This window comes from Somniosus microcephalus, chromosome 8 (genome assembly GCF_052327205.1).
Source record: "Somniosus microcephalus isolate GS21.2 chromosome 8, FLI_Smic_1.0, whole genome shotgun sequence".
Classification (NCBI taxonomy): Eukaryota; Metazoa; Chordata; class Chondrichthyes; order Squaliformes; family Somniosidae; genus Somniosus; species Somniosus microcephalus.
This window is the reverse complement of record NC_140994.1, coordinates 72,287,474-72,314,850: the sequence shown is the minus strand read 5'-3', so window position 1 is coordinate 72,314,850 and position 27,377 is coordinate 72,287,474. Positions and strand designations below refer to the sequence as shown.

Sequence of the window (27,377 nt, the reverse complement as noted above, 5' to 3'; positions counted from 1 at the left end):
TCCCTCAATATTGCAGGGAAGTGTCAGCCTAGATTTTGTGTTGAAGTCTCTGGAGTGGACTTGAACCGACAACCTTCTGACTCAGAGGCGAGGGCGCTACCACTGAGCCACGGCTGATAGTGTCACTGACTGTAGTATTAAGGCCATTAGAGAGCTTCCAACAGGATGTTTTCCTCAGGTAACACCACAGAGCATTGACACTTTCTTGTCGTACTGACCTTCCCAGGCAAAAAGCCTGTGTTCTTCTCCTGCTCAAGCAGGTATGACGCATATCCCATGTTGTCACTGCTAACCAGGTGATTGGTATTGTTCATGCTGACAGGGTGGACAGCAAACCAGCTACAACAAATCAGAAAGGAGAAAAAAAGTGATTGTTGAAAATGGTTAATGAGTCATCACCACCATGAGGAAGTTATTGATCGAGCTTGCCAACTGCGTTTGAAAGGCAAAATTTTATCATCAAATCCCAATACCGTCCCAAAATACAATGATTCCCTTCACCTTAAAAGGGATTATATAAAATGAACATACTTCCAGACAGTATCTTTCGAATTAGATGAGCATGTCTGCTGGTTTTTTCAACATTAAAGGTCTGAAGCTGTATTTCAAAACGATTCAAATGCACAATGTTGGGACCAGGTCACTGGATTTTACAACTGCCGATTTGCAAAGGTCCAGTGAAAAAAACATTTTTTAAAGTCCTGCATTCGCTTGCATCCATTTCAAAGCCGTCACACCTGAAAGTGTTGCGCTTCAGTGCGTCACACCTGAGGCAGTCACACCTCTGTATGACAGAAATTAGTGACTGGCTGAAACATGAACTTGTATCTACTATCCAATTGCCTGAATGAATCAAAAGCAGCTCAATTCTGTCGGTAACAATGAGAAACAAAAACACAGCAGAAAACTGATCAAATTGCTCAGTGATTTAAAACAACCTTGAATGGGCAAGGAGCAGGAAGCAACCAATTAAATTGTTACAACAAATTTGTAACATTTGTTTGTGCCACCATCTTGAATTTTTCCCCACCTGAAAATTTCTGGCAAAAGTTGCAATAAACATAAGAAACCCGTAAAACATTAACGTTTCTCACCAGATTTAATCTTACTCAGAGTTGCCTACAAAACATTGTAATTTTGTGGAAAATTTGTGTTTTCCCAAAATAACCTGAGGCTCAATTTGGAGTCCTTGGCTAGACTTCTGAATGATTGAGTTGTGCTTCCTGTAAATGGCTTGGTTCCCTCCTGATTGGCTGTAGTCCATGCCAATCATGGGAGCCCATCCACTCTTCTTTTTGCTTCCAGAACGCTATTAAGGAAGGGTGAAGAAAGAGATATAGACACACACATACGTAAGTGATGGAAGATGAGGGAGATATGTGAGAGTGAGAGAGGGAGTGGCAGAGAGAGAGGGGGAGAGAGTGGCAGAGAGGGAGAGGGAGTGGCGACGAGAGAGGGGGAGAGAGGGAGAGATAGTGGCAGAGGGAGAGTGGCAGAGGGAGAATGGCAGAGGGAGAGTGGCAGAGAGAGAGGGTGAGGGAGTGGCAGAGAGCGGGAGTGGCAGAGAGAGGAGGAGAGAGGGAGAGAGAGTGGCAGAGGGAGAGTGGCAGAGAGAGAGTGGCAGAGGGAGAGTGGCAGAGGGAGAGGGTGAGGGAGTGGCAGAGAGGAGGAGAGAGGGAGAGAGAGTGGCAGAGGGAGAGTGGCAGAGGGGGAGTGGCAGAGGGGGCGTGGCAGAGGGGGCGTGGCAGAGGGGGAGGGAAAACGAGGGAGAGAACGTGGCTGAGAGAGAGGGAGAGATAGTGGCAGAGAGAGAGGGAGTGACAGAGAGAGAGAGAGAGCGAGGGAGTGGCGGGGGAGAGAGAGTGGGAGTGGCAAAGGGAGAGAGAGAGAGAGAGAGGGAGTGGCAAAGGGAGAGAGAGAGAGAGGGAGAGGGAGAGAGAGAGGGAGTGGCAGAGGGAGAGGGAGAGAGAGAGGGAGTGACAGGGAGAGAGAGAGAGAGAAAGAGAGGGAGTGGCAGAGGGAGGGAGTGACAGAGAGAGAGGGGGGAGTGACAGAGAGAGAGAGAGAGAGGGAGAGGGAGTGACAGAGGGGGAGAGAGAGAGGGAGAGAGGGAGAGGGACAGAGAGAGGGAGAGAGGGAGAGGGACAGAGAGAGAGAGAGAGAGGGAGTGACAGAGGGAGAGGGAGAGAGGGAGTGACAGAGAGAGAGAGGGAGTGACAGAGAGAGAGAGAGAGAGAGAGAGGGAGGGAGTGACAGAGGGAGAGAGAGAGAGGGAGAGAGGGAGAGGGAGAGAGAGGGGGGGTGACAGAGAGAGAGAGAGAGAGAGAGGGAGTGACAGAGGGAGAGAGAGAGAGGGAGAGAGAGAGCGAGTGACAGAGAGAGAGAGAGAGAGAGGGAGTGGCAGAGGGAGAGGGAGAGAGAGGGAGTGACAGAGAGAGAGAGGGGGAGTGACAGAGGGAGAGAGGGAGTGGCAGAGGGAGGGAGAGAGAGAGGGAGTGACAGAGAGAGAGAGAGGGAGTGGCAGAGGGAGAGGGAGAGAGAGGGAGTGACAGAGAGAGAGAGAGGGGGGAGTGACAGAGAGAGAGAGAGGGGGAAAAAGAGAGAGCGAGGCAGAGAGAGAGAGAGAGAGGGAGAGGGCGAGGGAGGGAGAGAGAGGGAGGGGCAGAGAGAGAGAGAGAGGGAGTGGCAGAGAGAGAGGGAAAGAGAGGGAGTGACAGAGAGAGAGAGAGGGGGAGGGAGAGAGAGAGGGAGTGACAGAGAGAGAGAGAGAGGGAGTGGCAGAGAGAGAGGGAGTGAGAGAGAGAGAGAGGGGGGGAGGGAGAGAGAGAGGGAGTGGCAGAGGGAGAGAGAGAGGGAGTGGCAGAGGGAGAGGGAGAGAGAGGGAGAGAGAGGGAGGGGCAGGGGGAGGGGCAGAGAGAGAGGGAGAGAGACAGACAAAAACTCTTCGAAATTGATTATTGGCAGATTATGAAACTTAAGCTAAAGAAAACCTAATCAATCAAATCACAATGCATGGTGCCTCCTGCATATTGTAGGCCTTAAAATAAGACAGAGATTATTGATGATATTAGTAAATGCACTCATACGAGAACCTGATACATTGGTGTCATGTAAAAGGAGGAGGACGGCAAAGGGAGCAGAGACTAACAGAATGAGTGAAACAGAAACAATGAATGAAAAGAGGCGAATAGAGTGTTGAACACTGCAATGAGAAAAGTACATGACAGTCAGTGAGAGGGGGAGAAAAGAGAAAGATTGGAAGATAGAGACAGAGAAAGCAGCACAAAAATGAGAAACGGGGAAAGAAGGAGAGACAGTTACAGCCAAAGCTCTGCCTTCCTGTATCTGTATATTATAATAACATTGGGGGAGAAATTCAGTTGTTAGCGCCAGCCATTAGCGCCTTAAGAGGGCGATAAGTGGGGCGCGAAGCGGCTAGCGCCCGGGCGCAGCGAGACCTACGCCTCTCGCGAAATTGAGCGGACATTTAGCGGTGGCGCAAAACCTCAACACCCGCTCAGCTGCACGCGCTGATCCTTACATCATTTCATGGTGCAACTCCCTTGGGGCGCCCTGAACCGGAACTTCAGTGGCGCCCCCCTTCTTTCCGCCTGGCGCTCCCAGCGACTGGTTGACTGGAACGGTTCCCAGTCGCTGTGGGGTTGGGGGGGCGCTATTTAAAGGGGGCTCTTCCTGGCTTCTTTGTGGTAGCCATTTTTGGACCACTCCTTCTGTGAGAGAGAGAGAGATTTGCAGAGAGACAAAGGGAGAGAGCTTTCTGCATTGAGTCAGCGCTCGCACAGGTGCTTCTGGCTTCAGCCCAGAACTTTGCAGTTGGATTGATTTTTCAGTGTCATAGCCTTGAGTGGCCACATATTATGGGGGCTGCAATGGGTGGAAACATTGTGTTTCTCCATTACATTGAGAGGACTCAGAGATGCCGAGAGAGAGTGCCAATCATGGCCAGACGGAGGAGGGCCAACAGGTGTCGGCAAAGGAGGCCTTACCCTCCCAGGGTATACCGCCAGTAGTTCTCCTACCTCAACATGTCTGAGGAGCAGTGTATTCGGAGGCTTCGATTCAGAAGGGAGGTGGTCACTGAGTTCTGCCACCTGCTTCAGACAGATCTGCAGCCTCAGCTAAGGAGCAGGACGTCTCTGTCGGTGGCAGTGAAGGCGACAGTGGCTCTCATCTTCTATGCCACCGGCTCCTTCCAATCCGCTACTGGGGACATTGCCAATGTCTCCCAGTTCGCGGTGCATTGCTGCATCCGCCAAGTCACGAATGCCCTCTTCAAAAGGAGACGTCAGTACATTTCCTTCCCCATGACCCTGGACAAGCAGCAAGAGCGCGCAATGGGATTTGCAAGAATAGCGGGCTTCCCCATGGTCCAGGGTGCCATTGACTGCATGTATGTGGCTTTGCGGGCGCCTCAAGAGAATGCAGAGGATTACAGCAACCGGAAGGGGTTCCATTCGTTGAACGTGCAGTTGGTGTGTGACCACAGACAGCTGATACTAGCTGTCAATGCCCGCTTTCCAGGCAGCAGCCACGACACCTTCATCCTGCGCCAGACTTCTGTGGCAAACCTTTTCGAAGCCCCGGCTCACCCAGGAGGCTGGCTTCTCGGGGACAAGGGCTATCCTTTGTGCACCTGGCTGATGACCCCGCTCCGTGCGCCCAGCACCCCTGCTGAAGAACAATACAATGACAGCCATCAAGCGACCAGGAACATCATTGAGCACACAATCGGTGTGCTAAAGCAACGGTTCCGCTGTCTGGACCATTCCGGGGGAACCCTTCAGTACTCGCCTGACCGAGTCTCCCATTTCGTTGTAGTGTGCTGCATGCTGCATAACCTGGCTGTCCTCAGGACTCAGCCACTGCCAGCAGACATTGGAGCACCACCAGAGGAGGAGGAGGAGGAGCACCAAGACAGGAGGGAGGCACAAAGTGCAAGGGCCGTCCATCAGCGGCTTATTGCAAGTCGGTTCTAGGCCCCCTCTGAGGGAATGGCTTGTGCCATTGAAAGAACATGACTGGAACGGTTCCGCAAACCCTGAGCCGGTCAATGCAACAAATAGTTCAAAGAGCAAACATGCACAATCTGAATAAAGACAATTATTTATTTAACAAACTCTGTGCCCTTCCCGCATGACAAAGAAATACAGAGAAACCCCCAAAAAAACAGTAAGACACATAACTGGCTCTCACAACCTGGAGACAATGAACAAAAGAGTTAACCAAAAATGACCATGATCCTCGGCCTTCACTAAAAAAATTCACAGCATTTTGCCACACCTCCTACTTTTTGGCCTGCGAGAGTGATCTGCTTCGCTTGCAAGATTGGCCCCTTCCCACCCTGCAGCTCCTCCGCAATGGGACCCCAGTGGCTGCAGCAAGGCTGGGGGAAGGCTGCTGAGTGTCAGAAATGAGTCGGCAGATGCCCTTGGGGGACGGCGTGGACCAGCTGTGGGCCTGGAGGGCCCGGCTGCTGACTGCTCCGACTCTGCATGGGCGGCAGCAGTCTGTCCTACGGGTGATGGCAGCTGCAGTGGAGGAGTGACAGTGATGGCAGCAGGAATCCTGACAGAGCACAGGCACTCCCTTGTTGGACGACACACTGGCACTCCCACAGGGCTGCACTGTAGCATGCGGAGCAATCTGCTGAAGCACAGACTGCTGGCCTGCTGTGGCGCGGCGAGGGCCCTGGCGAATCCTGCCCAATCCAGCGAGGGTGGCAGCAGTCAGTGCTCGTGTGGCCCTAATCTGTGTCTGCATCAGACCAGCCACTGACTGCATGGCACCACTAAGCACTTGCGTGGAAGCCGCCTGTGCTGCACCAAAGTCCTGCAGACTCCTTGCCTGTGCTGCACCGAAGTCCTGCAGACTCCTTGCCTGTGCTGCCCCAAAGTCCTGCAGACTCCTTGCCAGTGCTGCGCCGAAGTCCTGGACACTCCTTGCCAGTGACTCAATGGATTTGGGCATCCTTGCCACTGCAGCCATGAGCTCAATGTGCCTCTGCTCCGCCTGGGCGCCCAATTCAGCGAGGAGCCACACCTCTTCTGCGCTCACTGTAGCACTGGAGGCCAGACTCTCCCTCCGGGGAGAAGGCCGCCAAGCTTCCCTAACCCCCCCGCGTTGCTGCAGCCCACTGGGCCCTGGAGCTTCACTCTCCTCAGACCCTTCCCCCCTGCTCCCCTCCAGGGAAGACGTGTTCCCATTATGGCCATGGGCTGCCTCGGCTGAGGGTGGCACTGATGGTCCGGCTTCCTCTTCCTGCTCGCCTTCAGAATCACTCACAGTGGCAGCTTGAGGGCCCGCCTCCTCACCTGGCGAATCAGCATCTGAAAGCAGGGAGGTACAAGAGTTGTTTTAGCGTGAGGACAGGGCGGCAGCGAGGGAGGCATGAGTGCTGCAATGCACTGTACTGGTTCGATAGTAGCAAAGGATGCTGGTGTGAGGCACAAGTGGAAGGAGAGAGGTCAAAAAGGTGATGACCTTACCATTGCTGTCCAGAACAGGGTCGGCATCTCCAGTGGCGACAGGGCCAATCATCCGGCCTGCCATAATCCATTCCACTCGCTGCTCCAGATCGCTGAGGTCTTTAAGGTCAGGGCGGCCTCTCCCGGTCCGTTGCTGCTGCCTCCTATTGTGCGCCAGCTTGCCTTGCAAGAGAAAGGAGGGGCCCTGATCTTGGCTGCACTGCCTCCCATGGTCGAATAGCCCTTACAGTGTGAAGCCCTGATCTTGGCTGCACTGCCTCCCATGGTGGAATAGCCTTTACAGTGTGTAAAGTGGTGAATGTGCATGTGAGTTTCATGAAAGGCCCATAGGTGTTGGATGAGGGCTGGGCATTGGGGCTTTCAGGACCCTTTGGCCATAAAGTGAGGTGCACATGCAGGGATGAAGAGGATACTGGAAAGGGTACTCACCCTGACAACCCGGGTGAGGTCGTTGAACTTCTTCCTGCATTGCACAGGGGTCCTAGGTACCATGCTGCTGGAGGTCACTCTGTGTGCCACCACCCGTCAAGCTTTTCGATATTCGTTGGGCAGCGGCTTCCTGCCACTGTCCGGAAACATGATAGATCGCCTGTGCTCCACTGCGCCAACCAGAACCTTCAGGGCCCCCTCACTGAACCGCTGCGCTCGCTCCCTGGCCCTCTCCATGGTCCTAGGGGTTAGAATGTGGCAGCAGGTCTGTCCAGGCCGAGAATCAGGGCTCCAATGTGCAGGGCGTGGCTGCAAGCCAAATCGACCCTCCCCCTTTAAGAGGTGACCGGCGCCAGCGTGTCTGGGTGCAATCGCTAACTGGCCGCACCTGCGCTGCGCCCGCCCTCGGTGGTAGCGCCTCGCCTCTCCAGCTTAGCACCTTAGGACAGTCGTGCAGCGCCTGCTTTAGCACACCAAGTACCTCTTGGGGCGAAGCAAGTCAATTTCGCTGAAGGTGGCGATAATTTGCGCCGGGCGCTAAATTTAGCGCACGCTCGACTATAACGCCCCAAGCGTGGCGATACTGAATTTCTAGGCTATTGTGTATTACTTGGTAACTGGATCACCATAGATACAGATGGGGAAAACCATTTTGTTCACCACAGCTCATCCATTCCACCACAGCATTTAACTATTTCTGAAATGATTCCAGAGCTTTCGCCTAATGTAACACTGCTGTCATTATAAAACATCACATCAGCTTGTTATGTCTGACATTTGGTGATAGGTACTCGATTGCCTTGGCCTGAGCACATGGAGTTTGATAGTGCTGTGATCATTGTATTGTGTATAGGTATTCAATGGCTTGTGCCTGGAAGTGTGTGTGTGTGACAGCCATATTAAAAGCAGCATGAACTGAACTCACTGACGGTCTCTGGATTATCTTTGCAAATGCAATATTTGGCGACAAGGATGGCTGAAATCTCTCTTCCACCACCTCCTCCCTTCCTTGCACTACCTGGTGAGCCCCCAGTGGAGAAACCAATCGCCTTTGCCTCCCGAGCCCTTAGCCCCACCGAACACAAGTACTCAGTAGGCGAGCTTGAGGCGCTGGCGTGCGTCTGGGCATGTGAGCGGTGGCACCTGTACACGTAGGGCCGTGCCTTCACCCTGCGAACCGATCACCAGGCTCTCACTGCCCTGCTGTCGACATCCGGCACAGGCCACAGACCACTGCGTCTACACCGCTGGTCTGACCACCTCCGCCAATACAATTTCAGTCTCCAGTTCACACCAGGACGTGACAATGTTGTTGCAGATCTGCTCTCCCGCACTGTCTCTGCCCCAACCCACTCGTCGGGTCTGAACAAGTGGAAAAGGATATCGTCCAGATGCTGCACACGCCTCTCCAAACCACAGTCCCTCTCCAGGAGCTCAAAGAGGCCTCTGAACAGGATCCGGCCCTCTCCCAGCTGTGCACCTTCATCAGAGATGGCTGGCCTCGCAAGGTGCCTGAGGAACTGTCTGCCTACTCCAGAGTTAAAGAGGAACTTGTTGAGATACCGCGGCAAACGTGGGAGTCGAGACCAGAGCTATTGAAAACACAACTGCTTTATTCCAACCACATGACAAACAGGAACTAGAAAAGCCCGCGCATCCACTTAAATACTTCCCAGACAGGCAGTGCTCCCGGCAGCCTGTCCCTGCGGGAAACAAGTTGCTGGAGGAAAGGGCCCCCGGCTGGGGGCTTCTGCTTAGACTGTCTGTGCCGCCGTGAGCGGATTATGTCCAGTGGTGGCGTGTCGCCACAGAGCTCCCCCCAGAATCCGCTTAGGAGGAGTGGACGAGTCGTGACGGTGGTCTAATGGTTCTGCCGCAGCGGCTCTGAGTGGTCGCCGGTCTGGTTGGTTGGGTCGGGCGGTTCGCCGCCGGCTGTGCTGGCTTGCCGGGGGTACGGCCTCTAGTTGGAGGCTGGGCCACGGGGACCTGTTCCCCTGGTTCTGTGTGTGCTGGTTTGAGCCGGTCGATGGAGACTGTCTCGACCCTGTCGCCGAGTCGCAGCTTGAATACCTTGTCCCCGGTTTGTAGTACCTCGTACGGACCGTCGTACGGGGGTCGCAGGGGCCCGCGGTGCGCGTCGTGTCGCACGAAGACGAAGCGCGCCTGCTGTAAATTTGGCGGGACGTGAGGTGCGAGTTCGCCGTGTCGGTTGACCGGAAGTGGGGCGAACTGCTGAGCGGAAGAGAAAGAGTCGAGCCGCTGCTGTTCGGCCGACCAAGGCTTGGTAGGCTCCGGAAGGAATTCGCCTGGGACGCACAGCGGTTGTCCGTAGACTAACTCCGCTGCCGAGGACTGGAGGTCTTCCTTGACCGCGGTGCGTCGGCCGAGTAGCACCCACGGTAGGCGGTCAGTCCAGGTACTGTCCTGCAGGCCGGCACAGAGTGAGGCCTTGAGTGACCTGTGGAAGCATTCACAAAGTCCGTTGGCCTGCGGGTGGTACGCCGTGGTGCGGTGGAGCGTCACCCCGAGGTTGCGTGCTGTGGCCGTCCAGAGTTCGGAGGTGAACTGGGCGCCTCTGTTGGAGGTTATGTCGGCCGGTACGCCGAACCTCGCAACCCAGGTGTTAACGAACGCCCTGGCGATGTCGGCTGTGGTGGTGGAGGTCAGCGGCACTGCCTCAGGCCAGCGTGTGTAGCGGTCGACCATCGTGAGGAGATAAGTTTGGCCTTGCGATGGCGGCAGGGGACCGACGATGTCGACGTGTACGTGGTCGAAGCGGCGGCTGGGTACCTCGAAGTCTCCCAGGGGTGCTTTGGTGTGCAGCTGTACCTTAGCCTGTTGGCAGGTGAGGCAGGAGGTGGCCCAAGTCCGAACATCTCTGCTGAGGCCGCGCCAGGCGAAGCGCTTGGAGAGGAGTTTGACGGATGCGCGGGAACCCGGGTGAGAGAGCCCGTGGAGCACGTCGAAGACGCGGCGGCGCCAGGTCTCAGGGACGACCGGCCTGGGTTGGTCGAGTGAGACGTCGCACGTGACTGCCGTGGCTTCGGGCCCGTGCGCGACCTTGGCTAGGCGTAGCCCTGGCAGGCTGGTAGCCGTCGAGAGGAGGTCTGGGTCCGTGAGCTGGGCCGCTGCTAGTTGTGCGTAGTCGACCGCGAGGTGATTCGCACAGACGGCGGGACGGGAAAGGCAGTCGGCGACCACGTTGTCTCTACCGGAGACATGCTGAATGTCCGTAGTAAACTCGGAGACGGCCGCGAGCTGGCGTTGCTGCCTAGCGGACCAGGGTTCGGTGTGCTTGGCTATCGCGTATGTGAGTGGCTTGTGGTCCACATACGCGGTGAAGGGGCGGCCTTCCAGGAGGAACCTGAAATGGCGGACCGACAGGTGGAGTGCGAGGAGCTCGCGGTCGAAGGTGGAGTATTTGACCTCCGGGGGGCGCAGTTGGCGGCTGTAGAAGGCAAGTGGCTGCCACGCGCCATTGACCCACTGCTCGAACACGGCCCCGACCGTGTGGTCGGAGGCGTTGGTGGTGAGCGCGACCCGGGCATCGGCCCTCGGGTGCGCGAGCAGAGTGGCGTCGGCGAGCGCGTTTTTGGTGGCGTCGAAGGCGGCTGCCGTGTCAGTGGTCCAGGCTACGTCCATCTTGCCGGATTTTCCTCGGAGGGAGTCATATAGGGGCTTCATGAGGGCTGCGGCTCTGGGGATGAACCTGTTGTAGAAGTTCACCATCCTGAGGAACTCCTGGAGGCCCTTGATGGTTGTGGGGCGGGGGAATTGCTGGACGGCCTGCACCTTGTTGGGCAGGGGGACGGCCCCAGCAGGGGTGATGTGGTGACCGAGAAAATCGATCTCGGTTAGGCCGAATTGGCACTTCGCCGGGCTGAGGATGAGCCCGTGTTGGGCTAGGCGCCCGAACAGGATGCGAAGGTGTTCGAGGTGTTCCTGTTTGGAGGAGCTGGCCACGAGAATGTCGTCTAGATAGACGAATAGGAAGTTCAAGTCCCGGAGGACTGAGTGCATAAGGCGCTGGAAAGCCTGTGCTGCATTCTTGAGGCCGAAGGGCATCCTCAGGAACTCGAACAGGCCGAATGGGGTGATGACGGCCGTTTTGGGGATGTCCGCGGGGTGTACGGGGACTTGGTGGTAACCACGCACCAGGTCGACTTTGGAAAAGATGGTTCGTCCGGCCAGTCGGGCCGAGAAGTCCTGGATGTGTGGCACCGGGTATCGATCGGGGGTGGTGGCGTCGTTGAGGCGGCGGTAGTCCCCGCAAGGGCCCCAGCCTCCGCCGGGCTTGGGGGCGATGTGGAGGGGCGAGGCCCAAGGGCTGCTGGAGCGGCGGATGATGCCGAGTTGTTCCATGTTGGTGAACTCGGCCCGCGCGATTTCCAGCTTGGCCGGGTTGAGTCTGCGGGCGTGGGCAGAAACTGGGGGGCCGGTGGTGGGGATATAGTGTTCCACACCGTGCTTGGCGGCTTTGGCCGAAAAGGTCGGGTTAGTGAGGGCGGGAAACTCAGCTAGGAGTGCCGAGTAGTCGTCCGTGGATCCGGCGAGGCAGTTGGTCGTCAGGCCGGCCGAACGGGCCGGGGTAAAGGCGCCGGGGATGGGGGCCATAGTGTTGATGTCGACGAGGCGGTGCCTCGGAATGTCGACAAGGAGGCCGTGGGCGCGTAGGAAGTCGGCGCCGATGAGTGGGCAGAGGACCTTGGCTGTGAGGAACTCCCAGTGGTAGCGGCGGCCCGCGAGGTCGAGCGTGGCCATGCGGGTGCCATATGTGCGGATTTCAGAGCCGTTGGCTGCAGCCAGTGTGATACCCCGTGTGCCGCGTTGGATCTCGAGGGCGGAGGCGGGGGTGATGCTGTGCTGGGCCCCTGTGTCGCACAGAAATCGGCGGTTGGTTCTGTCGTCAGTGACGTACAGTAGGGGCTCCTTCTGCCCCGCGGCCATCGCGGGGGCCGGTGCGGGGGGGGGGGGTTTGAAGGAACACGGTGGCGTGCAGCGTTGAGCCCTAGTGCCAAAACGGATGTGGTAGTAGCAGTGACCCGGAGTGGTCGGGCGGTCGGGCCTAGCGGCCCGGGAAGACCGCGTGGTCGTTGCCGTGAGGTCGGGCGCGACGTCGCGAGCGGCCTGTGCAGAGAGCAGCCGGTCGGCCTTTTCGGCTATATCATTCAGGTCCGTGGAGTCAGACTCCACAATGAGCGGGCAGATGCTGGCGGGGAGCTGCCGAATGAAAAGCGTGCGAAAAAGGGCGCCGGGATTTTTGTCGTCTGAGAGGGACAGCATGTGGGAAAGCAGGTCTGATGGTGAAGCGTCACCAAGGCCGGGGAGGTCCAGGAGTTGGCAGTGGCGCTGGTAAGAGGACGTTTGAAATTTTTTAAGTAGCGCAGCCTTCAGATGTTCGTACTTGCCCTCCGTTGGTGGATTCTGCAGCGCTGCCCAAACCTTGGGGACTGTAGCGTAGGTGATCGAGGCGACGAGGTAGTCGTACTTCGTGGCGTCGACTGTAATGCCTTTCAGCCGGAATCTGGACTCAGCTTGAACGAACCAGGCTTCGGCGAGGTTCTCCCAAAAGTCTGGTAATTTAACCGTGACTGCGTTTGTATCCGCCATGCTAGCTTAGGATTCGTCCTGAGCGTCGGGGTCACCAGTGTTGAGATACCGCGGCAAACGTGGGAGTCGAGACCAGAGCTATTGAAAACACAACTGCTTTATTCCAACCACATGACAAACAGGATCTAGAAAAGCCCGCGCATCCACTTAAATACTTCCCAGACAGGAAGTGCTCCCGGCAGCCTGTCCCTGCGGGAAACAAGTTGCTGGAGGAAAGGGCCCCCGGCTGGGGGCTTCTGCTTAGACTGTCTGTGCCGCCGTGAGCGGATTATGTCCAGTGGTGGCGTGTCACCACAAACTCTCCTCTTACCTTGAGAGCAAGGGCATCCATCACATTCGCACAGCGTACTACCACCCCGAGTCAAATGGGGGGGTGGAGCGTTTTAACCAGACTCTGAAAAATGGCCTCAGAGCACACCTATCCCAGGGGTGTGCATTTGACAAGGCCCTCCTCCACACACTGCTGCACTACAGAGCCTCCCAGCATTCTACTACAGGGGTCTCACCCGCATCCCTCATGCTAGGCCGTGAGCTCATGCTGCCCCTTGGCAGGCTCCGCCCCTCGCTAGCTCAGAGCCCTGCTCCACCGGCTCAAGCCACAGTCGCTAGACAGCAGGAGAAGATGAAACTCCGCTTCGACCAGTCGAAGAGGGCCAAGGCGCCCAACATCTCAGTCTCCGATTGGGTCAGAGTCCGCAGGCCTCACCGCAACAATAAGATGGCGTCATTCTGGTCCTCTCCTCTCCAAATCAGCCGCCAACTTGGACCAGCCACTTTCTGCCTCACTGACGGCTCTCGGTGGCATGCCAGCCACCTTCGGAAGGTGCCAGCACCCCCTGATGCGGGATTATACGGACCTAACCCCCAAGCCTTACCCCCAGAGTGGCGGGATGCACATGTGGCTCAGCCAGCCAACCCTCAAGCAGATGTTGTGCCTCAGCCTGCTCCTCACCAGTCCACACCTCGGCCTGTTCGTACACATTCTCGCCCTGGCCACCTACAGGACTTTGTCACTACATTTCATGTTTGAAATTCTGTGAGGGGGGAGGAAATGTTATGTCTGACATTTGGTGATAGGTACTCGATTGCCTTGGCCTGAGCACATGGAGTTTGATAGTGCTGTGATCATTGTATTGTGTATAGGTATTCGATGGCTTGTGCCTGGAAGTGTGTGTGTGTGGCAGCCATATTAAAAGCAGCATGAACTGAACTCACTGACGGTCTCTGGATTATCTTTGCAAACGCAATACAGCTGACTGACCATAATCAATACTATGGAAAGTCCACTCGTAAACCTAAAAACAAAAATCACAAGCATAAACTCATACAGGATCTGCAATTAACTGAAACCTAATCTAAAATATGTATCATCACCAAATTAACTCTGATTTCTAATTTACCTCATGAGCTTTCAGCAACACAAATGATTTGGAAAATTATGTATAATTCTGTGGAAAGTACCATAAGTAAAAGTATGTAACATTAATTTCATAAGAAATGGGTTCTATTCAGTTGTGATTGTTGCAAAGTGTCTGAAAAGGAGGTACATTAATCTCTATAAGATTGCTTTCTTTTTTTGAAAAATGCATTTTAATATACTTTCAATAACTTCCTATTCCATTTTTTCTGTACTAAACTTTGGCACCCTTACACTGTATTAATTATGATTTGTGGCTGGAGTTAATGAAAAATGTGTTATATTTATTAATGCAATATTCAGATTCAGTGTAAAGTTCCTCTGTCGAGACTAGTTACATGCTGTGGGGATAGTTACATTGTACATTTGAGTAATGGAGTCCCCTCACTGAAAAAAAATCCTTAAAGAAAGAATTTGTATTTATATGGGCTGAATGACCTCCTTCTGTGCTGCATCATTCTATGATTCTGTACTGTGTGTTTTACATCCTCAGGATGTCCCAAAGTGCTCCACAGCCCATGACGTACTTTTGAAGTGTCGTCACTATTGTAACATGGAAAAATAACATGGAAAAATACAGCTGTCAATTTGCGCTCACAAGGTCCCACAAACCAACAATGAGATAGATGAGCAGATAAATTGCTTTTAGTAAACTTGGTTGAGAGAATAAACGTTGGCCAGGGTATTAGGAGAACTCCCTTGCTCGTCTTCAAATAGTACCTGTTATGTCCACCTGAAAGAACAGATAGGATCTTGATTTAACATCTCCACTCCCTCAGTACTGCACTGAAGTGTCAGCCTAGATTATGACCTTAACTTGAACCCATTCTGAATCATCTTTTGATTCAGAGGAGAGTGCTACCACTGAGCCAAGATTGGCACTTTAAATACTGACTTCTTTATTTTTGATAAATCTTAACAGTAAATCTATAATCAGGACTCCGTGTAGAAGAATTTTCAGCAGCAAACGGCTTGACAACTAACAATGATCCAACTGGTAATGGAACCAGGAACCAGCAGTGTTGCACTCAATAAACTGTTAATAATATCTAATTGCACATCTCCAAATTTCTTCCATTAAGGTTGTAAGATTCAAAAATTTTCAGCAAAAATCACGCAAGAAAACTGGATAAAATAAGACGGTTTATTGACCAAAGTAAGCTTGCACAGAAAAACCTTTGATAAAAGGGCATACAAAATGGCCGCCAGGCCCCGTGATCAGTTTCTGAACCAGTTTATTTCTGTTACTGCAAGCTAGACAGGCTTGTGGATTGAAGACAGTAAACCCGCGAAAGCCAGTATCTGGGAACCGAAACTCAGAGCAACAGCATACATATTCAATGGATTATAAGTACAGGATGGGGCCCATCAAGATATGGGCGGACAATGTAAAAACACTTATTCCCATTTATTGTACAAAGGAAAAACCGTTTAGCAGCCATCAAGGAAAATGTCCGGACCGATCAATATGCGAACCGAGCCGCGGTGACAATGCAAAGGACATTAACAGACATTATCGGCCAGGAAGGCCAGTTCAAGTTATCACCGGCTCCGTTACAAGACAAAGCGCCCCTGCAGAGGTCTCTGCCCGCCAAAATTAATACAAAGACAGGACTATGATTTGGCGGGAGATAAGACTGTCCCAAAAGAGTATAACTATGGATTGAAAGTCCATCTAAGTGACTTGGACAACTTCGAACTTCTGCTTCACTGCTACGGCTTCTTGTTGGGCGACTTCAGGCTTCCATTTCTTCAAGAACTTTCTTCTACGAGGAACGAACGAAGGGCGGACGGTGCCCAGATCGGCGCCTCTTCCACTTCGGCAGATCGATGAAAACGTTTTCGTCTTTTTAAAGACGGACGGTTTCGGAAAAGGGACAACGTGGCCGGTGCTCAGCCAAACAAGGCTCGGCCACGACGAGAAGACGACAAGGGTGGCCCGGGTACTGGGGTCGGGAGATCATCGACGACCCAGGCCGACGGAGAAGAAACCCTCTGGAGAACCGGCGATCGATGCCACAAGATTCTCCCATGTGCATAACCTGCATCTAGGTCTACTCCATGAACCCAAATCCACGATTGTGGATCTCAACCTTGACGAGCGCTCATCGAGGCTGTGTCTAACCCACCGCTTCGAGGGAGAGAGAATATCAACTGCGCCAGAAGTTTCCAAATCCACGTGACGACGGAAAGCGGTGCCAAAAGACTGCAAACCCCCCTTTTTTTTTCTTCGCAATTTCGAGAGTGGTGAGCATGATCCCAAGTTCCCCAGGTCGAAACTTAGTTTAGGTATAGGGGAGGGAGTTAAGGGTAATCGTAATGTGTTTCCCCTTTTACGATGTGCCGTGTGTTCCCCATTTCCATAGAGTCAAGTTCATAAATTTGTGCATGATTGTAGTAACTTTAATCTGTGCCTATGACATGTATTTTGTAATGCTTCAAACTGTTTAAAAATAAAAGCATCCATTTCGTGCTATTCAACCTGGTCTATTGAGTTCTTTCTCTGCACTACTGTTCTCTGCATCTAAGTCCAAGGTCTAGAACCGTAGGGGGAGTGGGTCGAACCACTCAAGGGTAATTATTGCACGAAACCTGGCAGGAGACCAGAACGAGCAGGAAAAAAACCCCTACAGAAATGGCGACCGCGGCAGGACCTTGGCAGCAGGAAAGTAGTGTGTTAGATCAAGATCTGAATAAACGAAATGTGATGGATGAAAGAATAGCAGATTATGTTTTCGGAAAAGTCAACCTCACAAAACAATGGATATCTGATCTACTAAGGGATAGGCGCCCGCTAGACGCAGCCATCAAGTGGACAGCGGGTAAAGAGCATAAGAAATCTGTAGAAAAGGCGGTCTGGCTGATGTGCTACAAGAAGCAAGTCCAGCTTTTGGACCAGGTAGTTGCAGCACAGACAGTCCAGATCAACGGCTTGCTTAAAGACGTAGAGGAAAAGGTTGCGGGAGATCAAAAACTGATTGAATCGCTTGACGCGCTGAATCAGGAACGCCGCTCTGTAATTCGCTGCCACGAAACCCGGGTAGAATATTTAAAATGTCAGGTCGTTGAGGCCAAGGCCAGTGAAGGTAGAATGAGAGAGAGGTGTTTCCGTCTAGCCAAACAAGTAGATGCCCAAGAGGAAAAGCTCCTGGGAGCCAGGGCAGCATATAAGATGGCCATGGAGGATAGATCTGAGAACACCAACCACAGCGCTTGCCGCCGGGAGCTAGAGGACCTGAGAAAGGCCCTAGCGAAGGCAAACGGGTTGGTGTGTCTCATAAATCCACCAGCGAGTCAGCTGTTGCTAGCCAAGGAATCCAAAAGACCGATTCCACAAGAGGCAGTTGGGGTACCAACCCCCGAACCCTCTGCGCCTCCTGCCTATGAGGAGTCTTGGACTCCGGGACAGGAGACGGAGATGGTAGAGGAAGAGAGCCCTGAGGTAGAGCAACCCCAGACAGTAGAGTCGGGGCCGGCGCCGATGTGTCCAACGAGACACCGGAGGCTCGGTCCAAATGAAGAAAATGGCGATGACGGACCCCTTGAGAGTCAGATCATAATGCCTCATAGCGCACGACAGCTAAGAGAGATGATAAGTCACATCCCAAAACTCTCCGAGTCAGGAGATCCCTCCGTGCATTTCAGGGACGTGGAGCAGACCGCAGCAGTCAATGACTGCGACGGGGTTGAACAGTCTAAAATGCTGCTGTTCTCCCTGGACAGTTCGCTCCTCCAGTGTCTCCCTGACGAGAGCAAGAGAGGGCACAGGGACTATGAGTTGCTACGGGATGAGATTCTGGAGATCATGGGAGAGGGGGACGGAACTCCGTTCCTCCGTTTAGAAAAGACAGTGCAGCTAGAGGGAGAACCCCCACGGGTTTTCGCCGACAGGTTGTGGCCAGTGTATCGGCGCAGCTGCCCGGGCGGGCCGGCCCGGGCCGGGCTGGATGGCGAACAAAGGGCTCACTGGCTTCGGTGCCTGGTAGCAGGTTGCCTGCCAGTAGTGAAGGAACAGGCCAAAGCATGGTTTGACCCCACTAACGCCCGCTCCACGGAGGAAGTAGTACTAGATCAGCTCACGATCAGTTATAGAAACAACAAGGGCAAGAAAACGCCTGTTGTGAAAGGAAAGGTGCATGAGGTGAGACCCGCAGCCTCTGCTAAAAAGGAATGGCGTCAGGAGGGAAATCGCCATCCCCAAGCCAATTGTTACGGGTGTGGGAAGGAGGGTCATTGGCGCAAGGACTGTAGGAATCCTTGGAAGGATAAGAGGGAGAGAGCGTTCGCCGCAGCCCAAGATCAAGCCCAAGCCCGAGTCGCCAACGGCCCAAGAGTTTACCCAACACCAGCACAACCACAAGTGCAGGCCGCTGCCCCAACACCAGTCCAGAACCCAACCGTAGCCTCTGCCCCGAATAAAGGGGGTGGTGCGGTTGTGGACCCCGCTGCGATCGAGTCAGTCTTGGAGACTATGCGGTCTCTGATGACCTGGCAGGGGAAGGTAGCGGTTGCTAACAGCCCTATCGCCCCCGAGACCCCAGCCGAAACACCTAAATGACTGATGCCCGCGCAGCCCGTCTACTTGTGTCCGCTCCGCTATGACGCTTGGAGAAGACCTGTGGTGGAGATGGAGGTGGAGAAACAAAGGGGTAGTTACCTGTTGGATACGGGAGCTTCGTGTACCGTGATCCACACGGACAAACCTTTTGCCTCACCTCTGTCCGCCCAGGCTCCATATTTAGTAGCGGGTTTCACAGGTAGAGAACAGGCTGGCGCGTACTCCCTCCCGCTCTCCATTCAATTGGGAGCGCTCCATACCACATGGACGTGCATCCTATTGAAGTGGAATGAGGGGGGGGGAAAAGGCATCCTCGGGGCTGATTTCTTGGTGGAACACGGGATCCTCGTGGACCTGAGAAATCACTGTCTCTGGGGAGCCGAGGGCGGTTTAGGTAAGGTAGTCGTAATCCCGGGGAAGGAAGAAAAGGGGGCCCTGTGCACTATGAAGCCGTCAGGAGGTTACGATCTCGAGCTCATGGTAACAAACGTCCCAACGGACTTGCAGGCGCGTGTGTCAGAAAATCTGACCGCGTTCGCCACCCACAAGCACGACTGCGGGAGAGTCACTGGGTTCGAAGTCAGCGTAGACGGGGACCCCATGATCCGACCCCAAAAGCAGTATAATTTCCCCAAGGAGGCAGAACCCGACATGGAGACAGCAATATCTTCATTGGTACAGCAGGGCATGTTGAGGACGATAGCCACCCACGTGAACTCCCCATTATGGCCGGTAAAGAAACCGGACAATTCGTGGAGAGCCACGGTGGACTACAGAGTCCTCAATAGTAATATCCCAGCCTGCGCGCCCACGGTAGCAGCAGTTGCAGACTTAATAGGGAGTATTCCAGCATCGGCGACCACATTCACGGTGCTGGACATCTCGAACGGTTTTTGGTCCATTCCGCTGCGGCGGGAGGACCAGTACAAGTTTGCCTTTACTTTCAAAGGGCAACAGTACACTTGGAACTGCTTACCACAGGGTTTTCACAACAGCCCCAGCATTTTCCATCAGTGCATGGCAGGGAGTTTGAAAGAGTTCAGCCAGCCCAACCAGATAGTGCAGTATGTGGACGACTTACTCCTGTTCACAGATACAAGGGAGCAGCACGGCCCACTGTTAGCCGAATTGTTGGAACTGTTAGAAAGGAAGGGTTTCAAAGTAAACCCAAAGAAAGCCCAGATCGGCCAGCAGGAAGTTAAATTCCTGGGTCTGGCCATCCGCGCTGGGGAAAGAGCCATAGATAAGGCCAGACGGGAATCTATACAAGATCTGCCGATTCCCAACACAGTAACTGGTGTAAGGTCCTTTTTGGGATTGACCGGGTACTGCAGAGATTTCATCGAGGACTATGCTGCCACAGCGGCCCCGCTACTTTGACTCTTACACAAGGGAGTCGAGTGGTCTTGGGACGAGGGGTGCCAGGCAGCATTCGAGAAGTTGAAAAGAGACCTGCAGACCGCGCCAGCCCTAGGGGCCATAGATGGGGGAGAGGAGTTCTTTCTGGAGGTAGCCGCTAGTGGGGACAGCCTGAGCGCAGTGCTGCTCCAAGAGCGGCACGGCAAGCTAAGACCAGTAGTTTATTCCTCCAGGGTGCTCACGGATGTGGAGAGGAGTTTCTCCAATTGCGAACGGCATCTCCTGGCCACGCATTGGGCTGTGAACAGATCAGTGATCTTCACAGGGACCTCTCCCATTACGCTCCTCACCCATCACACCCCCACGAAGATGCTTCTGGACGGGGGGATTAAGGATGGGACCGTAAGCAGCGCTCGGATTGCGCGCTGGACCCTCCTCCTTTCCCAGATGGATCTCAAAGTTAAAGCCAATATGGCATATCCCGGGACAGCCCATCAATGTTCCGTAGAAGGGGTATGGGAAGTTAACATAGGTTTACGGGCCGGGATACATCCCACAGGCCGCGAGATCTACGTAGACGGTTCTAGCACTGTAGCTGACGGCAAGCGACTCACAGGGTGTGGAGTTTATAACCCTGCGGCAAACATTGCCCTGGCAATTAAGCTCCCCAGCACTATGAGCGCGCAGCAGGCTGAACTGTCCGCGGTGGCATACGTGGTTACCCACCCCGAGATTTTCCCAACCCCATACACGATTTGCTCAGACAGCATGTTCACGTGCAATTCGTGTACAGAGTACCTCGCCATCTGGTCCCGACGCGGGTACACCTCCGCGGACAGGCGGCCTTTAACAGTTAAGCCCTTGCTGGAGAAGATCCTAGCAGCTGTGGGGGAGAAAGGAGAGGTGTTCATCCATAAGGTGAAGGCTCACTCCACTACAGAACCCCGCAGTCAGGGCAACCAGCAGGCGGATGCGCTAGCCAGGGAGGGTGCCCGCAACGGCATTCTCTGGGACCCATACGAACCCGGACCCGTGGCGGCGATCCAAGGCAGGGAGGGAATTCCCGGGAGCACAGGGGTGACACCGCCCCCAGACCTAAAGACCGTCCAAACCCTGGATCCCGCCCTAAAAGCAGTCCTAAAAGCCATCACAGAGGGCAAACAGGTAGAAGGTCCGTACAGTACGGCAGCCCTCACAGTCAAAGAAGGTATGCTGTTCCGAGAGGAGCAGTGGGTTGTGCCGCAGCAGCACCGAAGGGAATTCCTGCAATTGGCCCACGAGGGTCCAGGAGCGGGACACCCCGGACCTGAGGCCACCTGGCAACGGGTGGAGCAGGCGGGATGGTGGCCGGGACTTCGGGACGATGTCCGCGAGTTCTGCGCAAGCTGTCTTGTGTGTGCTGCTAACAACCCAGACCCCCACAAAAGGAAGGTGCCCATGGGGCACATCAGGAGGGTAGAGGGACCATGGCAGTCGATTCAGGTCGACTACATAGGGCCCCTGCCCGCCGCCCAGGGAGGCTATAAGTACTGCCTTGTCCTGGTAGATGTGTTCACCAAATGGGTAGAAGCCTTCCCGTGCAGAACAGCTACGGCACTGGGTACTGCTAAGATCTTGATTCGGGAAGTGTTCTCATGGTGGGGACTCCCCCGTTTTGTAGAGTCCGACCAAGGGAGTCAGTTCACCGGTCAAGTAATGCAGAACGCCCTCATGCTCTTGGGCATTGAGGGAAAGTGGCACGTAGCATACAATCCCCAGTCATCCGGGATTGTTGAGCGTATGAATCGGACCCTCAAGGAAAAGCTGAGGAAAGAGACAATGGGCTCGCCCCAGAAATGGGCGGAGGTCCTGCCTTTAGTCCTCATGGGGATCCGAGCCAGCCAGTCCAAAAGCACGGGGTATTCCCCGCACGAGTTAATGACTGGAAGGATCATGCGAACACCCACCCATGTGCTAGCCCCGGTGCTCACTGAGGGCCAGCTCCGAGAGGTGAAACGGGACAAATTCGCCCAAACCCTCTTGGAGCGCCTGAGACAGATTTATGGACAGGCGGCTGGGAACATGGGAAGACAGCACCAGGGAAATAAACTGTTGTTGGAACCTCGGAAACAACAAGAGTGGGTAGTCGGAGACCAGGTCATGGTCCGAAACTACGCCAGGGTAGGGAGTTTTGAACCACTGTACATGGGGCCATACAGCATTGTAGACAAGGCCAGCCCCATGGTTTATGCAGTGAAGACGCCCCGACGTACCAAATGGTTTCACATCAACCAGTGTAAACTGTTTAAACCGGGTACACAAGGGCCACCAAAGGGGACCAGGTCTGAGAACAAAGATCCTCAGCCTGTAACAGAGTCACAGACCACACAGGCTGGGGCAGTAGCCTGCGTGAAGGGAGAGGCCATCCCATTGGAGTGGGAGGTCTCATCTTTTGAATGGGATTTAGGCAGGGGAGAGCCCGAACAGCTCAACCTCGCTTTAGACCCAATCACGGAGGAGGAAGAGTCAGAGGACGGCAGTCCCGCCCTCGACTCAAGCTTGGGGGAGGTAGGGAGTGGGGGCGGAGACTCGTTACCTGTAGGGACAGGTGAGGTGGAGTCAGAAGCCACAGATCCCGACCCCGGGGGGGCGGAGCCTGAGGGAGGGGAGCTGGAGCCGGCAGCTGTGGAGGAACCACAGGCTGTAACGGTAACAGTCACAACCCCCGGTCCATCGGCCCCGGGAGCCCAACCCAAAGCAGCCCCTCGTAGGTCGGCTCGAGCGCCCCAGCCCAGAAAAGTTTGGCCAGATTCTCCCCATCCTTCCCAACCACGGTTTAAAGCAGCCCCAGGAAGACATGATCCCCGTTCAGCAGCGACAGGCTGCGGGGGATCAAAGCCAAAGATCAATGCAGCCCCACCGCAGGGTGTGGCACACGACAGACCTCACAGGGATTCGGAAAGCCGCCCCACGGAGGGCGGCGCTGTACATAAGTTAAGTTAGGTAATTATGGTCATAGTTTAAGGAATGTAAAGTATACGGTGTTAAGTGTACAATTTTGAGGTCTGCCCGGTATGTGTGTTTGTTAGGGAGCGGGGTCCAGGAACCCGCGCGTCCAATTAATTTAGGCCAGCACCTATCGGGAGCCCGGCTACATCATTTTGTTGGTTACAGAAGCCTGGGATACGATGGAAAGGATTGTCGTCGCGTTCATGGCGATCGGGTGTGGGTGGGCCTACCGAGGCCGCACCAAGGACGTCATCATTTTCGGGTGCTCCGGGGACACGGCCCCCATCGCAACGGATGGGACGGGGGAGCGAGAGGTAGAGGAAACCGCCACCTACTTCCACCAAGGGAGATGGCCAGGTTGGCTGGGAACGAATTCTACGGAATATTCCAGCAATTTCGGTTTTGCCTACCAAGAGACTTCATTAACGTGCCCTCGAGTGAGGATCCTAGCGCCCAGAGTCAGTGTTACCGTGGGAAAGAGGATTTGTCTGGTGTGCAATGGGAACGTACCACCAAGGCGATGGTGGTGGCTACGAAAGCTGGGAAAGGACATGAGAAACTCTACGGTCGAGTGGGAGCGACTGGGTAATAACACCCATCGGACTATTACGGGAACTCACGGACAATTACGTGTGTGTTGGGACAAATGGTGGGAACCAGATGAGGGAATATATGTCTGTATGTGGGGTTCGAGACACGTCTGCCCCAAGGGCATGTCCATCTTCTTCCAGAGGCAGTGGCAGGATGAAGGGAAGGGGATGAGATGGGATGTTAGCACTCGAGCGTGCGGAGCCCCATACTCCCCTATTCCGGTGAACGCCACTGAACTCATCACCCGCCCACGCAAGCCCCTGCCCACGCTTCCGGTAGCACTAGCCCAGAAAGGAGGGTGCCCAACCACCACCAAGGGACCCGGGAACGGTTTAGTATTGGTACCCACCGGTCAGGTGCTGTACCAAGGGGTACACTACGCGGTGGCCTCAGTGATTTTAAATCTCACTGAGGTAAGATTGCCGGAGTGGTGTCCCAAAGAAACGGAACAATTATACCAGGTCCTGTTAACCCGTATGTTTAGACAATTTTACGAATTTGACTTTGCCGACATCGACAGAGACAAATTATACACCACACCGCCAGAAGTTTTGGATCGAGTCGGGAGGCAAAGAAGGGGTACTGTAAATGACATATTCACTGCTTTTAATACCGGGACATCTGTGGTCAACGCTCTAGATAACGTGGAGCTGCAGACACAGATCAACGGTTTAAAAGCCCAGTTAAGGAACATATTGACAGACGAAAACAAGGTAGTGGGTTCTGAGTTGCATGAGGACCAGGCCTTGACACTACACTTAAAGGACATAATTGCTGAGCTGGAGAAACACGCGAGAACGGTAAATGCACTCATTAAGGAGGATCGGAATGCGTCCGATCAAGCTGCGCAAAACGAGGCCTGTGTGCTGTACGGGGCGTGGTTATTGGGCGAGGGCCGCAGTAATCTTGAGGATTTAAAACAGGGTTTGGTCCCGTCCTGGATCAGCAACAAGCACTTGCAAGCGCTCCACCCTTTTGAGAATGCATTAAGCCCGTGCCAGCTCAGGCTAGCCGCAGGAGCATACCCAGTTCCAGTGGACTGCGGACATTCAAATCACACTATTATGGGAATAGTAGTAAGAATGCCGGTGTTGGGTCCCGCAGCAAAGCCCGCCCCGGTATACAGAGTAGAGAACATTGGAGTCATTCAGGGGGGCGCACACATTCGTTACGCAGTGGTCCCGCCTTACGTCATCAGATGGGAGCGTACGATGACAGGCACCGACCTCTCGGGATGTCGGAGCCGGGGAGCACACATCATCCTGTGTCCCCAGCACTTGAATGCCTTTTTGAAACCACAGTGCGGGTTCAGAACCGCTAGCGCGAAGCCGGTGAATTGCACCATGGAGGCAATGGCAGAGGACCATGTGCCCCCACAGGTAGCATATATCGGGGGTGGGACATACTGCGTCACCACTGCAGCGCCTCAGTACCGATATGGACAACACGAGTGGTGTTCGGTTGGTGATAGCAGTTTCTGTTTCAAACCCAGGGCCGAGGTTCAAGTGGCACAACAACGAATTGTTCCCATTCCTGCGCCCTCCACCGTACACATCACTATCAAAGAGAATTTCACAGACTTACAACGATTTGTCGCGCATTTTGGTTATGTCATTCCCCCTCTTCCCGAACACCTCACCAAGATTTTAAAAGCCGTTATAATTTCGCAGAAACATTTCTACACACTGGAGCAGAAGACTTTAGAGATAGGAAAAGACATATTGGACATAACCATCCCACCATGGTGGGACTTGTTCACCAACATAGAAATCCCAGCCTGGATTAGAATAGCATCCCATATCCTAGTAGGATGTCAGGTTTTAATTGTGATATTTTTGCTCTTCGTGCATTGTAAGAGAGGCAAACGCCTCCAGAGGCACGAGAACGCGGGCGAATGGAAAGAACGCTATGTGCGAATGGGGGAAGAAGACGCCCCACTTTAAGCTGCTAGTAGAAGATTAAGAGTCCATCCATTTTAAGATTTTTTTTTGGTTTTTGTTTCTCTTTTGAACATCCGTGTTTTCTTTTGCGTTTGGTTTGGGTTATAAGGAATTAAGTATTGTTATGTTATTAGTCGTTATTAAGTTTTGATTAATAAAAGGTGTATGCAGATGGCGCAAAAGGGTATCAACCCCTGCCCATCTGACAGGAGAAGGTGTTATAGTTTAAGATTTGCTGTCTATGATTCCAAATGTGCATGAGGTAATTTTCATTTTCTCCGGAAATGGGAACTGCATGTGTCGTGAGGGGCATAGATAGTTAAGTGCCAGGAATGTTTGGATGTGGGGAATCAGGGAAAATTTGCTCATCAAGGATTGATACTTTAAGCAAGCTATCAGTATCACAGGGGGGCCTGTAAGATTCGAAAATTTTCAGCAAAAATCACGCAAGAAAACTGGATAAAATAAGACGGTTTATTGACCAAAGTAAGCTTGCACAGAAAAACCTTTGATAAAAGGGCATACAAAATGGCCGCCAGGCCCCGTGATCAGTTTCTGAACCAGTTTATTTCTGTTACTGCAAGCTAGACAGGCTTGTGGATTGAAGACAGTAAACCCGCGAAAGCCAGTATCTGGGAACCGAAACTCAGAGCAACAGCATACATATTCAATGGATTATAAGTACAGGATGGGGCCCATCAAGATATGGGCGAACAATGTAAAAACACTTATACCCATTTATTGTACAAAGGAAAAACCGTTTAGCAGCCATCAAGGAAAATGTCCGGACCGATCAATATGCGAACCGAGCCGCGGTGACAATGCAAAGGACATTAACAGACATTATCGGCCAGGAAGGCCAGTTCAAGTTATCACCGGCTCCGTTACAAGACAAAGCGCCCCTGCAGAGATCTCTGCCCGCCAAAATTAATACAAAGACAGGACTATGATTTGGCGGGAGATAAGACTGTCCCAAAAGAGTATAACTATGGATTGAAAGTTCATCTAAGTGACTTGGACAACTTCGAACTTCTGCTTCACTGCTACGGCTTCTTGTTGGGCGACTTCAGGCTTCCATTTCTTCAAGAACTTTCTTCTACGAGGAACGAACGAAGGGCGGACGGTGCCCAGATCGGCGCCTCTTCCACTTCGGCAGATCGATGAAAACGTTTTCGTCTTTTTAAAGACGGACGGTTTCGGAAAAGGGACAACGTGGCCGGTGTTCAGCCAAACAAGGCTCGGCCACGACGAGAAGACGACAAGGGTGGCCCGGGTACTGGGGTCGGGAGATCATCGACGACCCAGGCCGACGGAGAAGAAACCCTCTGGAGAACCGGCGATCGATGCCACAAGATTCTCCCATGTGCATAACCTGCATCTAGGTCTACTCCATGAACCCAAATCCACGATTGTGGATCTCAACCTTGACGAGCGCTCATCGAGGCTGTGTCTAACCCACCGCTTCGAGGGAGAGAGAATATCAACTGCGCCAGAAGTTTCCAAATCCACGTGACGACGGAAAGCGGTGCCAAAAGACTGCAAACCCCCCTTTTTTTTTCTTCGCGATTTCGAGAGTGGTGAGCATGATCCCAAGTTCCCCAGGTCGAAACTTAGTTTAGGTATAGGGGAGGGAGTTAAGGGTAATCGTAATGTGTTTCCCCTTTTACGATGTGCCGTGTGTTCCCCATTTCCATAGAGTCAAGTTCATAAATTTGTGCATGATTGTAGTAACTTTAATCTGTGCCTATGACATGTATTTTGTAATGCTTCAAACTGTTTAAAAATAAAAGCATCCATTTCGTGCTATTCAACCTGGTCTATTGAGTTCTTTCTCTGCACTACTGTTCTCTGCATCTAAGTCCAAGGTCTAGAACCGTAGGGGGAGTGGGTCGAACCACTCAAGGGTAATTATTGCACGAAACCTGGCAGGAGACCAGAACGAGCAGGAAAAAACCCCCTACAAGGTCCAAAATTCATAT

At 53.5% G+C, this 27,377-nt stretch overlaps 1 protein-coding gene across 1 annotated transcript in view; it reads right to left on the bottom strand.

The window, feature by feature from the left end:
* The window catches only part of asah2 (N-acylsphingosine amidohydrolase 2), a 138,421-nt gene that overhangs the window by 74,411 nt on the left and 36,633 nt on the right, over positions 1–27,377 (bottom strand). The window contains exon 8 of the mRNA XM_085994878.1: positions 219–339. Within this exon, the coding sequence (XP_085851004.1) occupies positions 219–339 (121 nt within the window). The remainder of the gene's footprint in view (positions 1–218; positions 340–27,377) is intronic.